Here is a 15,246-nt window from a genome sequence, read left to right as displayed (position 1 = left end):
GAAATACTTGCACCGTCTAGCGGATAGACTTGCCCTGCGCGAAGTCGAGCATCAGCTGAACGCATGGGAATTGCAATATGCGTCCCTCTTCTCCGCACCATCTCGTCACGCCGGCTGTGCGGGGCCGGTTCGCGCCCGCTCGGTTCCCGGCGAAAATCTCCGCATTCATAGCGTGCGAGTGGGCGGCCTTCCCCAGAATGAGTGTCCGAACCATCTCCGAAGGGGTTTGGGATGGCTTCGGTGTGAAGAGCACGGCGTGTGCTACGGTTTCGAAGAGGAATCGTCGGTTCGAAGCTCTGCTTGTGAATCATTCCACTTGTCTCGCGCTTCGCACTTTACCCCGCGACCCGAGATGTAGATCGGCCCTGTCTAAAAGTCCGGCTGTAATTCAAAAGCATCACAACAGACGGGGTTTTCAGTAGACTCTTATAGCAATATACCCCCTTTTACAGACTTGATAAATCACTTGAAATCATAAAGAATCACAGACTCTGACTTATACATCAAACCCACCGTAGCCATGGCATCAACAGACCCCACTCCACTCACCGTATACCGTGGCTCCGCAAAGACGGGCGTATACGTCTGGTCTCCCTTCGTCATCAAGCTCGAGGCTCGGCTGCGATTCGACGGCATCCCATACAAAGTCGGCCAAGGCTCTCCCATGTCGGCGCCGCGCGGCAAGATCCCGTACATCGAGCTCGGGGCCGCCGGCGAGCAACTGGGCGACTCGGCATTCATCATCCGCAGGCTCGTCGACGAGGGCGTCGTCGCCGACCTCAACGCCGGCGTCCCGCCCGTCCAGCGAGCCCGCGACTTGGCGATCCGCGCGCTGGTGGAGGACAAGGTGTACTTTTACGCCACGCGCGAGAAGTGGTGCGACAACTACGCCGTCATGCGCGCGGGCGCCCTGGCCGCAATCCCCTGGCCGCTCCAGTGGCTGGTCGGCCTGCTTGCGCAGCGCAGTATCGCGAGGACGCTCTACGGCCAGGGCGCCGGGCGGTTCGCCGACGACCAAGTCGCGACGCTGAACGAGGAGGTCTGGGAGAGCGTCGCCGCGCTGCTGACCGATGCCAACAGGGCTAGCTCCGGCGCGCCGGGTCCCTTTTGGGTGCTCGGCGGCGGAGGTCCCACGGAGGCGGACGCGTCGCTGTTTGGCTTCGTGGCCACGGCGTTGGTCTGCGATGCGTAAGTGCTTCCGCGAAGCCTTCTAGAATCCAAGATTGACGTGATATATATCCTAGAGCACCCACGACTGCCAAGATTGTGAGGTCGTATCCCGTGGTTATCGATTATGCGGACCGGATCCACCGCAAGTATTTCCCCGATTACGAGAAATGGGAATAAGGTCGGGTCGGTGCGTTCTTGCGTGCCTTTCTTGGCGTTCGGTTCAGCGGGATATAGATACGGGGAATCCTAAAATGCGAGCTGGGAATGAATGTGGGATATATGACCAGACATGTCACGAAGTTGTGAGTTGTCTTTGAGCATATTTGAGGATATCATGGTGGGTTAACGACGGAGACACACAACGTAGCGGGTAGTTTCGATCGAGGTTTCTGTTACCAAAAGATTAGCAAATACCCCAGTTTCGTGAATAGATCCAGTTCGAACCGACCAGTTGATTAGACATGTTGCGGTGGAAGCCTGTGCAAGTCGAGAACCTCACATGGTGGATTTGAGCCGGCCATGCACTCGTGTAACTCTGAACTTTCAAACTCAACAAACGCATAAACTTGTGGCGAGTAGGATCGCGAGATCCAGTTACATCCAGAGCTTGATATAGCAAATTCAAAAGCGAACCTGTGCAGAACTTGGCTGACGGGAGTGTTGGAAGCATACACTTCGCAAGCCGCCTCTCTGATCGATAAGTCGTGTCTCGCAGTTGTGGTATAATGGCTCTCGACTAAACCACTCACCTAAACGTCAAGCCAGTTCTCAAAATCATTAGCATACGAACACCCCAAACCCGAGTGTTTGAAAAAGAGAAGTTCAGAAACCGCGGCCGAAATTCCACCTTGGTGGGCGTCTCGGTCTCACATGGCTCGACCTTCAACCAGGCAGGCTACGACGCAGACACCTCCGCATTTCCCAGCCCCCTTCCGTCCGTGTGGCTCCCTTATGCTTGTCCTCCCCGAAGTAGCGCTTAGATGACAGGTTCAGATCGCCAAACCGAAGATGGACATGTGGTCCCCCACATGTCCGCAAGTCCATGTGTCCTAGCCCAACCTCGGCCGACATGGAACGCAGGAACGCCATGTATACGCTCAATCTCCGGGCGTGCATTGCAGATCTGTCGAATCAAGCCGCAAACCCAAGTGTAGGATAAAAGAGCTCACATCAATTTGCAGAAAAGGGGCGCAGAAACAGCGTACGAGAACGCGCATCGACATGGGGGGTGTGGTGGTGTCAACGGCGTAGCCGCCTGGGAACCGGTTGGGTTGCATGCAGCGCTACGATCGGATTGCATCAGGAGGGAAAATCTAGGCCGTGGCCCGGGAACAAATAGATCTGCTAATCAAGCCTTCTCTTAATTTCTCGTCGTCATCTCCTTTGGGCGTCGGGCGTATGCGTCGTCGGGAGAGCCAGCCAGCGCTCCGGCACTCTAAGGGACCCCCCCCTGAGAGGCTGCGATGCAACGTGCCCAATGGAGAGCTCGGTCTTTGCAAGCTCTGGATTTAGAATACCCGCCCGTGGTGACTCTTCTAGTTCCAGGGGTACTGGCTTGAGGTGGAATCCGTGTGCGTCGCATCCGCGTTGGCGCACTCCATCGCCACCGCACCACCCAGAACTGCACGCACACTCTCGCACAAACAGGTCGAAGGGGTGCCGCGATCCACTGCATTATGCATAAGGCATGCGCCGTTGCTCGATTGTTTTACGAAGCTCTGGAGATGCACAAAGTCGGCGGGCAACCACTTGCAGCTGCGTTGCCGTCACCACCACGGCCCGAGCTGATCGGGGCGAGACGCACAGCGGGCATTGGGCATTTGAGATCAGGCAATGGCTGGCTGGGATCGACGTAGGGTAGTTTTGTCTGCTTTTTCCCTGTGGCCAATACGAGCAGGGAGGCGAGGATGCTGCTCTTTTGTTAGTTACACAAAGGCCGCGTACTCGCCACAGTTACTGAAGCAATGGACGTCGACTGTTGGTGATGGATGCAACGTCGGCCGTCTCAACTCCAAACAACCTGTTTCCGCGATGAAAGGGACGAGTTAATCTCGCGTCCGGTTCTTCCACTGGACCTGATGGGTCGGTAATTAGCATCCATCTCCAGAAATCGTCAATCAGCCCACCCTCCACTCCGACAGCGTCCATTCGTGTATCCCCAACTCGGACACGGCCATCAAATCGCCCAGGCCGTCGCGCTGCAAAGAATCCCTGGGATCCAACCCCGCCGCACCCTAGCCTGCGATCAACCGGCAACGGGCGACCGGGGGGGGCGTCGGATTTTTCATGTGCGCGCCCTTCTTCACAAGCAACGGCCAGCAGAGAGCCTCGGCGTGGCGCACGGAGGAGGCGCTCGACGAGGAGAGCTAGGGCAAAACCGAGTCTCGGGCGTGTCGTCAGAGGCTCGATTCGCTCGATGGGCTACTCTCCAACAGCAAAAGAACGGCCTGGGGGCTGGGATCCGAACGAGGCTTGCTCCTCTCAACCCCCCGGCCACAACGCGCAGGGGGGGTCTCCGGATTGGAATCATTGGCTTCTAGGCCGTCCGCCTGCGGCACAGGGGACCACTGCGGGACAAGTACAAGTATCTGCGGGGGAAATGAACGCCATCGACCGACTAGGGCGCAGAGTTGGTTACCCCGGACGGACCGGACGCCCGATCTGGGGAGGTTGTGCCGGGCCTTGCAGAGTTGCGTCGTGTTAGTTGCAGGATTTTTTGTCATGGGAATTGGGGAACTGGAAACGGAACGGGGAGAACAGCCAAACCAAGGCAGGCGTGTGTATGTCCTGGCCGAGGGCGTGAATAGTAAGTAAGTAAGTAGCAGCGTCATTTCTCGCCCTGGCCGACACACCTGATGCTGATGGAACGCCATGACGACGATGCTTCTTCCGCTGTTCCCAGTAATTCCCCTCCCGCAACACCAACCCGCGATCAGCGCCCTCCGCCTCTCGTTCCTGCGTCGTGCGTCCCTGGCGCTCCCGTCGCCCGAGTTTCGAGATGGCTGCCATTCCGCCGCCTCAGCTCGACCCGTCAATCGTCAATTACGAAGTCGGCCCAGTCCCTGGACGGCCTGTTTCGATGCTATTCCTATTCTCGGCCGCTGCGGGTCATCGGCCTCGGGAACCTTGGCGGGCGACGAGCAAGCAAGGCCCGTCGCGCCCCTGTCGTTTGACATGTGACCGGTTTGTTGGCCCGTCGAAGGATTCTCTCTCTCGAGCGTTTACCAATCCAAAAATGCTTTCCCAACTGCTTCAATGCCCTGAGCAATGTGCCGCGTGAACTGCTTGGTATTGCAAAGCGGACTGTTGGAGGCTTGGCCCTCAACCCCAGGTTTCGGCACAGACTTGCAAGTCCTTACGGGGCAAATCGAGCCACTTTTCCTGGGCGGAAAATCGGTGGGTTCATCGGGGGGCAAGATCCGCAAGAAGGACATGGACGGGGAAGAGAGTGGATCAATCTCTCTCTCTCTCTCTCTTTGCTACGAATCTTGGTCTTTCGTCCTGGCTCCGGGCTCGTCATCGACAATACAATACGTCCTTTCAATGCAGCTCGCCCCAGGCCTAGTCGTGCAAATCTCCAGTCGCCGAGATTAACTCAGGCTTCATTTCTGGATCCAGCAGCTTCTGGATCCAGCAGCTTCTAAATCCAGCAAGCCGTCCTCTTCACATGTTCCCCGTTGGCTGCTTGCTGTCCCCCTCTCATCTCTACGATACCCCCCGGGGCGTTGGTGCGGTGTCGCCCCGTCGATCTGCTCGGCCGTGTGGTTCGAATGCGGAAGTCCAGCCGGCCGAGAACAGAAACCGACTGCTCGAATGGAGCAGCCTAGTTCTCCGCGAAATACGTCTTCCCCAGGTTGCATCCCCAGGCCGGAGTGGAGTGGGTTGTCCTCCGCCGCTTGTAACCACACCACCCCTGAATTGAACTCCCCCATCATCACCAGCCTGTACCATGTGGAGTTTTTTTTACGCTTCAGGGCTTGCGGTTCCTTTGTTAACACCCCCAGGCCGGGTTCCTTGCGACTAGCAACGTCCTTTCGGCCCTGTTGTCCCCATTCGCCTCCATCCCGGTGCCTCCTCCTCATGCAGGACCCGGCTCATCGCCTTGGAACCCGGCCATCCATACCATCACCACAGAGAGTGCATGCGGTGGCCCTCGCGTGGCATGGCAGGAAATGGTACGGCCAGACTCTGAATGGTAGAATCATGGCTGGTCCGGGCAGATCGTCCCGCCGTCAGTGTCCATAGTCGTCCTCCTAGTGCCATCACACATACAAAAGGGCACCCTCCATCCGCCTCATTCGACTTCTTTTCCCTCCCTCCTCATCCACTCGCTCACCGGACCAGCTTCACTCGTTGTCTACTTCAACCCTCAGCAACCTCAGCACTCCTCAATCACCAGCTTCATCTTAAGCCAAAAGCCTTTCAACCACCTTCAAAATGAAGTACGCTTTCGTTGCCCTTGCCCTCGCCGCCGCCGCGCGTGCCCAGTCCCGAAGTGACATTCCCTCGTGTGCCATCGACTGCCTGGACTCGGCCATCACCAGCGAGACCAGCTGCTCGACCACCGACTACACCTGCGTCTGCAAGAACTTCGACTCCATCCAGGGCAGTGCTACCGGCTGTGTCATCAAGGCTTGCGGTGCCGACGTCGCCGTCAGTAAGTTTTCACCTCACTCTCTGCTTCCATTGGGCCTCATATCCCGGTGGTGTTTTCACTTATACGATGCTAACTGAACTACCCAGACGAGGTCCTCCCCGCCGTCGAGGCTCTTTGCGCTGCTGTCGCAAGCGGCGGCAGCGAGACCACCGCCGCTGCTGAGACTACCGCCGCTGCCGCGACCACCTCTGCCGCTGCCGTGACCACCTCTGCTGCTGCCGTGACCACCTCTGCTGCTGCTGAGACCACTTCTGCCGCTGTCGAGACCACCTCTGCCGCTGCTGAGACCACCGCCGCTGCTGAGACCACCACCGTCGTCACCAAGCCCGCCACCTCCCCCAACGCCACCGTGAGCACCTCCCAGCCCTCGAACACCGCCACCGTTGTTACCGGCGGCGCTGCTGCCCTCGGCTCCATTGGCGGCCTGGCCATGCTTGTTCTCGGTGCCCTTGCTCTGTAAAGAGCTTGATCACTACTGAGCTCTCTTTGGGGGTTGTCCTCATCCAAGGCCTCACCCTGATGGAATGACAAAGTTACGGGTTTCTTTCCGTGGGCTGTGATACATGTCAAGATAGTTACGGTTCACGAGGCGGCTTTCGCTGTGCTGAATTGTTGGGTTGGATTGATGTCCTCTGGACGTGTAATTTAATACAACTAGGATCTGGGTAATATTAATGGTGTCTGCCGATCGGCAGCGATTGGATTACATACAAAAGTGAATTTGCCACTGCCGAAATGTGAAATGTGCCTTTCTCTCATCTCATTCGCTTGACAGGTTGTCGCAACCGCCGACGAAGCCGTGGCACACCGGGATTCGCACGTCGTCTTTCAGCTCACATGGAGATCAACGTGACACTAAAACTGACGCGGCGTGGCTGTCAAAACCAGCAAATAAACGCCTAGTGTCACAAGCTCAAGGCCGGCTTCTCCGACTGGTAGTGCCTCGGAATTGCTGGGAGGGCGCCAAGAACCGGATTAAGCATCTCACTAGCAGCTCGTGTTTGACTTACATTAGACTTCTGGGGGGATTTCTGTCAAGGTTTTCAGGTCGGCAGAAGATCGATTGGAGAACCATACAAATACCAGTATTGCCACTCTTGCCAAGGTCAGGTGGTGGCTTGTCTCGGATGATGGGCAATCGTTATGTGGTTGGCGAATTCACAAGGCCGAACAAGTTGGCCATTACGAGCATCGAAGTTTACTTTTGCCCATTCCCGCTACTGGTTATACCCGTTTTAGCCCCCAATTGCCTTGGATTTCACTTACTTTCCCTACCTCGGCTTAGTAAATATGGAACTATTGCCATCCCGCCCATCGACATGATGACGTTGAATCAGCCCGACGTGCGGGGTTTAGAAGCAGGGCACTCGGCCGATGTCACCCACAAGAGCGCAGCGACTAACCGATCACCTTGGATACGAGGGGTGTGGTACACCAAGACCGGTTACGACTGGGAGTGAATTAATCGTGTGTTCGTCGGATGGCTCAATTACGTATATTGGTTGGCTGTCCACGTATTCCAGCATCCAACATACGACAGTATGACCAAAGTAGTTCAATACAAGACTCTAAACTCGTATTCATGATATATATTAACAGTGATATTCTTCTGTGACGAGTTGATGTCCAAACTCATCTAATTGTGTATCCAAACCAGTCTGCCGATTACTTACCCTATAGCTCGGCAATGGGCGGAAGTAGCCAAACCAGCTGTTTCTTCACACCTTCTCCTGTCCTTCACTGAAGCCTTCGTCGATTTCCTTGATCCAATCATGCACACTCTCTGCCATCGAAAAACTCGAAGCTTCGACGTTGTCAGCGTACACTCACTCACGAATCGTCATCAACAAACTTACCAACTTTGGTGCAAAACGCGTGTGGGATATCTCCCTCGGCCACCAATATCTTAGTCCTGCCTCCCCTTTCCCCATGTTCCCTCCGCCGCTCAATCAACTCATCCCTCGCCCAGTTCGCAACCCAATGGTCCTCGCGCCCATAAAACAAGAAGAACTTGGGCGTCGTCTGGGCGTCGTCATCGTCGTCGTCCTGTTCCGCCACTTCCCACAGCTCCTCTCCCCAGCGCTCCTCGCGGATCATCTCCAACTCTGACAGGCCAAGATGAATGGCCTGATGCACACCGTCGCGGCTCTTGAGCCACCGCGCCGTGACTTCCGCGGTCAGTGGTGTGAAGCCCATGATCTTGTTGACTATCCACGTCAGAGTATCCTTCGTGAAGACACTGAGGATGAGCCGGGCACCAATGTGCGCGACATTGTCGAGGATAGGTAGGACCCGGCGCACCGACTCGACCCTCGTGCCGCTGGGGGACCGGCCGATGTGCGTGAGCGTTGGGAAGAGCAGGAAGCCGTACTTGAGATTGAGGTGCGGCGCTCGGTCTGGCGACTTCATGTGCCGATGGAAGATCTCGACTGAAATGAAGCTGCCAACGGAATGTCCCATCAAAGCCACAAAGTCGTAGGGCTTCCCGGCTGTCCCGTCACCCAGTCGCACTCGCTTCGCCGCGACGTCATCGTAAATGCCCTCAATCTGGCCGTCTAGATCCCACGGCTCATTGCCCTCCCCAAACGGCTCATGGTCATCGTCACTAAAACCTAGGAGATTCCTGCCATAAATGTCGTACGCAGTCTCGACCTCAGACTTTTGCAGAAATCCGCGGAGATTGGTGAGGAAATCTGTATAGTACTCCACGAGGCCGGGGTTACCGCACACAAAGTAGACGAGGGCATGCCGCTTGACGCCCTTTTCTGTATCCGATGGGAGCCATATTTCCGGATACATCGTCAAGCCTCCTATTGAGCACGACAATTCGGTTCCGAGGTAAGTAAGCTGTGCAGTTTGGAGTCTGATCGAAGACGCCAGCGTTGCGTTAAACTATGAATCTGCGATAAGATTACGTGGTACCAAGCACAGTGCGACATTACCAGATTATGGTCTCTTTGTGTAGAATGTCCGAATTTGGCAACAAATTCACGTCAATTGATTCACTTTTAGTGAGCAACATTTCAGTTTATCCAATTATTGATTAATACCGCCAATGCACATTAGAATCCTTCTTGTTTTGACAATCACTGCTACTGTGAATTGGTAAAGTGGAACGCTCTAGGTATCGTCGGATATTACTGTTCAGCACCCACACTGTGTTACCCTATTGACTTCAGATGCTGCGCAGACGCAGCTTATTGAACACCATTACCGTTAGATAGGGTGCATCTGCCGAGGACCTATTACCATAATTTGACACCTCAAACTCTTGATGCTTTGAGTGATAAAGTATGCGAGACTCATTGAATAGCCAAACACAACTGTTTATGCACCACCACTCATATCAAATCAATGTTAATTAAACTACTGCTTGGTCTCATCGTCTTCACTCTTCATCTCGCTCTGCCGTCGGCTACTGTCGGCTCCACCGACTTCCAGCCTTCAAACATCACAAGTAGGTTCATCTGCGGGCGAAAACTCACACGTTCCCAGCAACTGTCGCTGCTCATGACCTTTCCCACATCCTCACATTAAGCCCCCTAATGGAAGCCATACATCGAAGCGCATGCTAGACAACTTGCTCCGTGTCGTCATTCTAGACACGCATTCGAATGTTGTGCGTTGATGTGTCCATCACCCATTCATCCTTCATTCAGACTTGCAACGTAAACGTTTTGCGCACTTCAACAAGGCCAACGTTCTTCTTAGTAACAGTAGCCCACGTAGGCATGTACTTGGCCAATTCATCGAATGCTGGAATTGACCCTGGTGTATTGGCATCACTCCAGGCACACGAGACTCGAACACCCCACGGAGTAGCTCGCGGCACCAGCCCAGATGGCCCCGCCACTGATCGGGCCTTCAAATCTCCATCCCCGAGCACCTCCGAGTCTTGAACTTCCTCTGGAGCTTCTGAGTTGTCAGCGTCTGTCACGATTGAGTCGGCGCTGCCCCTTGTGTTTAAAGTTATGTTCCATGGCAGGGCTCGGTTTCGGCGCCACAGCTGAATGTCTTGAAGTCCATCTGTGGCGGGATTCCCGAACCGTGGATCTTTCGACGGTGCACCATCTACGGCAAAACCCTGGAAAGGTTCTGACGTTGTGATGTAGCAAATTCTCGTGTCAAGAGCGTCGACTTGAAACCGCGCAGTGCCAGGTGCAGTAGCTGGCAGGGGCTTGAAAGTGATCAGCTCCTCAATGCTCTTGCCCTCGACTAGGTTGGGGGGCAGAGCTGATGCATCATAACGGCAGTCCTGAAGCGCTCGGTCCGGGGTTGGCCCGCAGTCGATTTCTTGGCTGGATGCAACTGGAAGTGCCTTAATGACATCTCGGGAGAATTCCTCTAGCCCGCTGATCGTGACAATGTTGGTTCCGCTATCAAGATCTAAGACTTGTTGAAAATAGAACTTGAAACGGTGACTGTCTGAGAACGGGAAGGCAGCAAGGTTGTATATGAAGGTACCGATAAAAACACACAAGAGAAACATTGGAACATGATGTGTAATGCGGTGAATAAAGGGTGTGATTGGGAGTAGGAGGAGTATGCTCATTGAGCCCAAGGCAATCAAGGGCGTTGAAAGCGAACCGCCATCAGTGCCTGTCATTTGAAGAGCTGACATTGCAATGAGGCCCAAGTTCCCAAGAAGCATACAGGGAATTGGGGCCAGGAGAAGGAACTGGAGAATCCAGGTCCAAGAAGGAAGACGCCCAGACCACGACTGCTCATGGTCAAAAGGTTGGTATTGCCGCATTCTAGGCGGGGCAGGCGAGTTCTCGGCAACGGATCTTCTGTAGGTGTTCGCAAATGAGGTCTGAGTGTTGGACCCGTAACCCGGTTCACTAGCCCTAAGCGGCGTTCTCTCGGTTGGAGTCTCTGCTGAGCTGTCGGCGTCGTCGGTATTGGCGGTTTCGCTGTTCTCTCTAGCCCGGCCACGCTCGACAGCATGACTTGACACATCCCGTGCTTGGTGCGCATCGTGAAGTTGAAGGGCAAAGTCGTGTTTCCCGAGCAGGGCAAATTGCTCTAGTAAAGAAATGACCAGAGCAAGAAAGATGGAAGACTGAAGGAAGGCAAAACTGTAGAGGGCACCCATGTTCCAGCGGTCCTCTGCCACTGCTCCAAGCACCTGCACCGCCCAGCCGATGACGAAGAGCCAGAATATAACAAATCCGCGATGAAGAGCGCTGGGGCGAACGAAACTGGCCCCGCGCATGATCAACCAGAAGGAGAAATAGAAGAGAGACAGTGTCATAGAAAACCTGCAATGGATTAGCCGGTGGCAATGTATCTGTTCAGGGCTCAACTTACACTGCATATGAACTGCTGTAAATAATGAGGGGGTTGAACTTGGCTAGGAGGAAGACGGAGGCAATGGTTAGACCGGCAGCAAAGACAAATGCCAACGGAAAGCGGAAGAAGCCCTTCCAACCACCAAGTACAACCGGATCGTCGTTAATGTCGTGGTGCATCTTGATGTCTCTAGCAAAGAAATAATACTTGTCTTTCCGAATCAACAGGTAAGTGATGAGAACAAGGATCAGGGGTGTGGCAACGAGAAGGGTCAGTGACCAAGCAAACAACCCTCTAAGTGCGAATGCAGCCCAAGCACTGCCAAAGAGGTCAAACCAGACGCCCTGAACCTGCTTCCCGTTGTAGACCTTGTTGGGGTCATGGTCTGACCGAACGCCATTGAACTGGGTGCCGGTGATTTGGGAAAATTTCTCCGTTGAGGCGAGGGCGGCCGAAAGCATGTGCCAGATGCTGTTAACAGAGGTGTGTCGAGCGTCGTCTTGATCGGTATGGTACCGAGCCCGGGGGGAGTAGAACGCGATGTCTAATCCACGTTGCCCATACGAATCATCCCAAATCTCAAAGTCTGTTCCGCTTTTAATAACGCCCGCACTGAAGGCGTTAGCAGCGACAACAGAGCCGAAAGGGTGAGGGCTTCCCGAGTAAGCCTTGGCAGCCTCCAGGTCAGTGGTTCGGAAGAGAATGGCGCGACCACCAGCTCCAGCGCCCTCGAGATTGACGAATGTGTGAACAAACTGTAACAAGGGACTGTAGCCGAATGCCCGAGCTCCCAGAAGGCCATCCTCTTCAGCATTGTTGAACAGCAGGATGATGCCATTTGTTGGTTGATGGTCCTTGGAGGTAAAGTAGCTGAGAAGTTGAAGTAATGAGACACACCCCATGCCGTCATCGGTGGCTCCGTAGCCGGTGGAAACACTGGTGTTGTTGTGAGCGAGACAAATCATGACAGAGTCTAGTGACTTACGAATCAAAGTGGCAGTTCACAAGGACGCCGCCCGGACCGTGAAACGGCTTACTCGATGGGTTTTGCCACCAGTCACCCTCCGGATCGTTTTTTCCGTGGATGTAGATGTAAAAGTTGTTTCCTTCAAAGTACTGGCCTCCCCAAATCGGCTTGCCAAAGTTAGCACCTACTCTCTTGTAACTATTGTAGGTCCATGTGACGTTCGAAATTTGGTCGTCAAAGAGGGTAGCGCCAGGTGGCCGTGTTCCGGCGATGATCTCGTTCATGTCGCTGGGGTGGTTCAAACGAGTAGTCTCGAAACTAGCCATCCTTAAGAATCATCAGTCTTGGAATTGAGAGCTGCGAAGGCAGAAGGGAAACTAACTTCTCATGCCAAGCCACCCCACCGGATAGATCAGTCTTGTATGGCATGCCATTTCGATCAAGAATCTCCTTGGATCGCACCATGAGAAACTCGCGAACGTCGTCATTGTTGTGGCTGTTGTATGGGTGGAAGGCGTGGGTGATATTCTGCAGATCAAGGAAGGCCTCAGTCAAGTTGAGGCCGCGGTACAGGGAGCGATTCGTAGGAGCTGGAGGAACCGTTTCGTGGACGTAGATGAGCGGGATGGCAATTGCTAGGTAGATGGCGGTGGTCCAGAAAGACACCGGACCTGGCCGGAAAGCGAAGGGGTTTTGGCACCTCATGATGGGCCAAGGAAGGGTGAGAGCACACAATGTCAAGGCAGAAGAGGCAGAAAATATTGCCACGAGAGCAAAGAATGGAGGGGCGCAGCGTCGGGGCGGCGACGTGGAGTGTTGAGCTGCGGGAGAGAGGCTAATGTCTAACGGGTAATGGATGGAGCAGCAAGGCCATATCAGACTCCGTGGGAATGATGAGCAGCAAGAAGTAGCAAGATGAAGCTCCAGGTGGATGGAAATAAGCGAAGGCGATAATGGCGATGCCAATGCTGGTGGATGATGACGGATGACGGATGACGCACGAGAAGAGAGCGAGTAGGTCGGGTACGGAAGAAGAGAAGAGAGAGGTTGTCGCGAGTAGAAAGGGCAGACCGCAGCCAAGATGCGCTCCTCTAAGATGGCACCTTCTGTAGACTACTGCATGCTCTGGATCGTCTGGCACCTTCCTCACGACGGGCAGCGCAATGATGGAGGTTGGACGACGTCAACAGCGGAGGCACCCGCGACCCGCGTTTGACGGGTTGTGCATCCCCTCCCTTGTCACATGGCCCAAGCTCCCAGGTTCGGCCGAGAAAAGGCAGGCGCAAGCAGGCGCAGGCAAGAATGTGCGAAGTACGTATTCGCGCATTGGCGAGCCGTGCTGCAATTGCGAGGATCCAACATGAGCTGCATAGGTAACGTGCCGCATAATAAATCTCATGCATGCACATGGAATGGCGTGAGCCAGCAGGGGGCTATGCAGACAATTGGGAGGTCCAAATACTACGCGAGACATGATACATTACACATGGAAATAGACACGTAATTGACCAGATGCAAGTAAAAATCAGATAAATTTTCTTTCGCCTACGTGAGTAGTCTGCTGCTTTGCTTTCTCTCTCAGCCGAAATTGACTAGCTGTACATCAGTCGACTCCCTACCATTGACTCCGTCCGGATCGCTGTGCTGCGAGGTCAAGGCCTGAGTCAACTAAGGGTCAGTCGGCAAAGGTTAGGTGAACGTCCATTGTTATTTTCCTCCAAGAGGACTCCAGGAGGGAGTCTTGTATCTTCTTCTCAAAGGACAAAACCATTACCAAGGAAACCACTGCATTCGTGACGTATAACATGTTAGAGTTAGGTCAGAGTCCGGCCATCGTCTAGGCGCCGGGGGGAGGAGGAGGGGGAGGCTGGTCGCTCGGGGGAGGAGGAGGAGCCTCTCCAGAGGGCGGGGGCGGAGGCGGGACAGCGCCGGAATACTGCTGAATGAGAGCGTTGATGCCAAGACCCGGAGGAGGGGGAGCACCGCCAGGAGCCTGAGGGAGACCAGGAGGTGCACCCATTCCGGGAGCAGCACCGTAGCTGTTGTAGCCGGGATATCCAGGATACCCACCCTGAGTTCCGGGAGCCTGCTGCCAAGGAGCAGCACCGCCAGGAGCGCCGCCAGGAGCACCTCCGTAGGCCTGGCCGTAGTAGCTGTCGTCGCCACCACCACCGCCACCGTTGCTGTTATGGTGGTCCTGTCCACGGTTGCGGTCACGGGCCCAAGGCGCGGCGCCTGAGGATCCTCCTTCGTTAGATTCGTTACGAGAGCGCCAGGGCGCAGGTCCTCCAGTAGGGCCACGTTGCCAGGGCTTGGCATCTCCGTTGTTATAGGAGCCAGGTCCGGCCTCGATACGCGCGGGGGGTCCATCAGAACCACCGCCCAGTTCCTGCATGAGTTGCTGTTGGATTGTTAGCATCTTGAATCAATCATCATAGCAATGGGCATTCTTACCTCCATTTCACGGTCCACAGCATCACCGCCGCCGATACGACCAGCGGCGGGACGGCCGCCTGCGTCGTTGTTACGCCAGCTAGCACCCTTCTGGCGGTCGGGACAATCGCGGGCCATGTGGCCTGCGTTGCCACAGACGCGACAGATGATGCTGGCAGTGTAGTTCTGTCGCTCAGGGCAGTCGTACTTTCGGTGACCAATCTTACCACAGTTCTGACAAGCTTGGTTCTCGTCGTCTCGAAGGGTACCGTTGAGGGCGGCAAGTTCTCGAAGCTGGTTACGCTTGAGTTCGTTCTGGCCCTCGGGGATAGAAGCAGCCTGGGGATCGTTAGTGATTGTTGTGAGTGGAATTTGAGATGGAACTTACAGTCTCAATAATATTGTGAATGAGCTTCTTCGCCTTGTTGACCTTCTCCTCAGTGTCGGCCATGATCAAGCAGTGCAGATCCTCTTCCTGGTTGCTGGCATGAGCCGCGTCAGAACGACCCTTGCCCTCCTTGACGGAGCCCTTGCCACGAATGGCAATCTTGGCTCCTGAATCACCCTCCATCTTCTTCAAAGTATTGCCTCGGGGTCCGATAAGTAAACCAACTTTAGTAGGAGAGAGCTAAGTGTCAGTGTCTGATTCGCCAAGATTAGATGAACGGATGGAGGTCCATTTCGTTGAACGACCAGGTCTCTCAAAAACACCATGCGGCGCGGTAAT

The 15,246-nt window shown here is 54.8% G+C and overlaps 5 protein-coding genes across 5 annotated transcripts; 2 read left to right on the top strand and 3 right to left on the bottom strand.

Moving 5' to 3' along the window:
* Window positions 1–520: 520 nt before the first annotated feature.
* Window positions 521–1,347, top strand: BGZ61DRAFT_479978 (uncharacterized protein; the record flags this gene model as incomplete). The annotated part of the gene is made up of 2 exons (XM_046249143.1): window positions 521–1,188; window positions 1,245–1,347. 2 exons carry the CDS (start codon window positions 521–523, stop codon window positions 1,345–1,347), a joined length of 771 nt encoding a protein of 256 aa, XP_046102419.1.
* Window positions 1,348–4,689: 3,342 nt separating this feature from the next.
* Window positions 4,690–5,525, bottom strand: BGZ61DRAFT_56880 (uncharacterized protein). The gene has a single exon (XM_046256010.1). The coding sequence runs from the start codon at window positions 5,250–5,252 to the stop codon at window positions 4,773–4,775; it is 480 nt and encodes a 159-aa protein (XP_046102418.1). The 5' UTR covers window positions 5,253–5,525; the 3' UTR covers window positions 4,690–4,772.
* Window positions 5,526–5,607: 82 nt separating this feature from the next.
* On the top strand, window positions 5,608–6,287 carry BGZ61DRAFT_479977 (uncharacterized protein; the record flags this gene model as incomplete). The annotated part of the gene is made up of 2 exons (XM_046249142.1): window positions 5,608–5,827; window positions 5,914–6,287. The coding sequence occupies 2 exons, from the start codon at window positions 5,608–5,610 to the stop codon at window positions 6,285–6,287; spliced, it is 594 nt and encodes a 197-aa protein (XP_046102417.1).
* A 1,024-nt stretch (window positions 6,288–7,311) lies between these two features.
* BGZ61DRAFT_423715 (uncharacterized protein) lies at window positions 7,312–8,720 on the bottom strand. Its single transcript, XM_046243576.1, has 2 exons — window positions 7,684–8,720; window positions 7,312–7,631 (listed from the first exon to the last, which is right to left on the bottom strand). Exons 1-2 carry the CDS (start codon window positions 8,624–8,626, stop codon window positions 7,546–7,548), a joined length of 1,029 nt encoding a protein of 342 aa, XP_046102416.1. The 5' UTR covers window positions 8,627–8,720; the 3' UTR covers window positions 7,312–7,545.
* Window positions 8,721–9,482: 762 nt separating this feature from the next.
* On the bottom strand, window positions 9,483–12,791 carry BGZ61DRAFT_355944 (peptidase family M28-domain-containing protein; the record flags this gene model as incomplete). Its single annotated transcript, XM_046240754.1, has 4 exons — window positions 9,483–11,088; window positions 11,138–12,055; window positions 12,105–12,413; window positions 12,469–12,791. The coding sequence occupies 4 exons, from the start codon at window positions 12,789–12,791 to the stop codon at window positions 9,483–9,485; spliced, it is 3,156 nt and encodes a 1,051-aa protein (XP_046102415.1).
* Between the last annotated feature and the right edge of the window lie 2,455 nt (window positions 12,792–15,246).

The sequence above is a fragment of the Ilyonectria robusta genome (genome assembly GCF_021365365.1).
Source record: "Ilyonectria robusta strain PMI_751 chromosome Unknown BGZ61scaffold_14, whole genome shotgun sequence".
NCBI lineage: Eukaryota > Fungi > Ascomycota > Sordariomycetes > Hypocreales > Nectriaceae > Ilyonectria > Ilyonectria robusta.
This window is presented reverse-complemented; position numbering and strand designations above follow the sequence as displayed.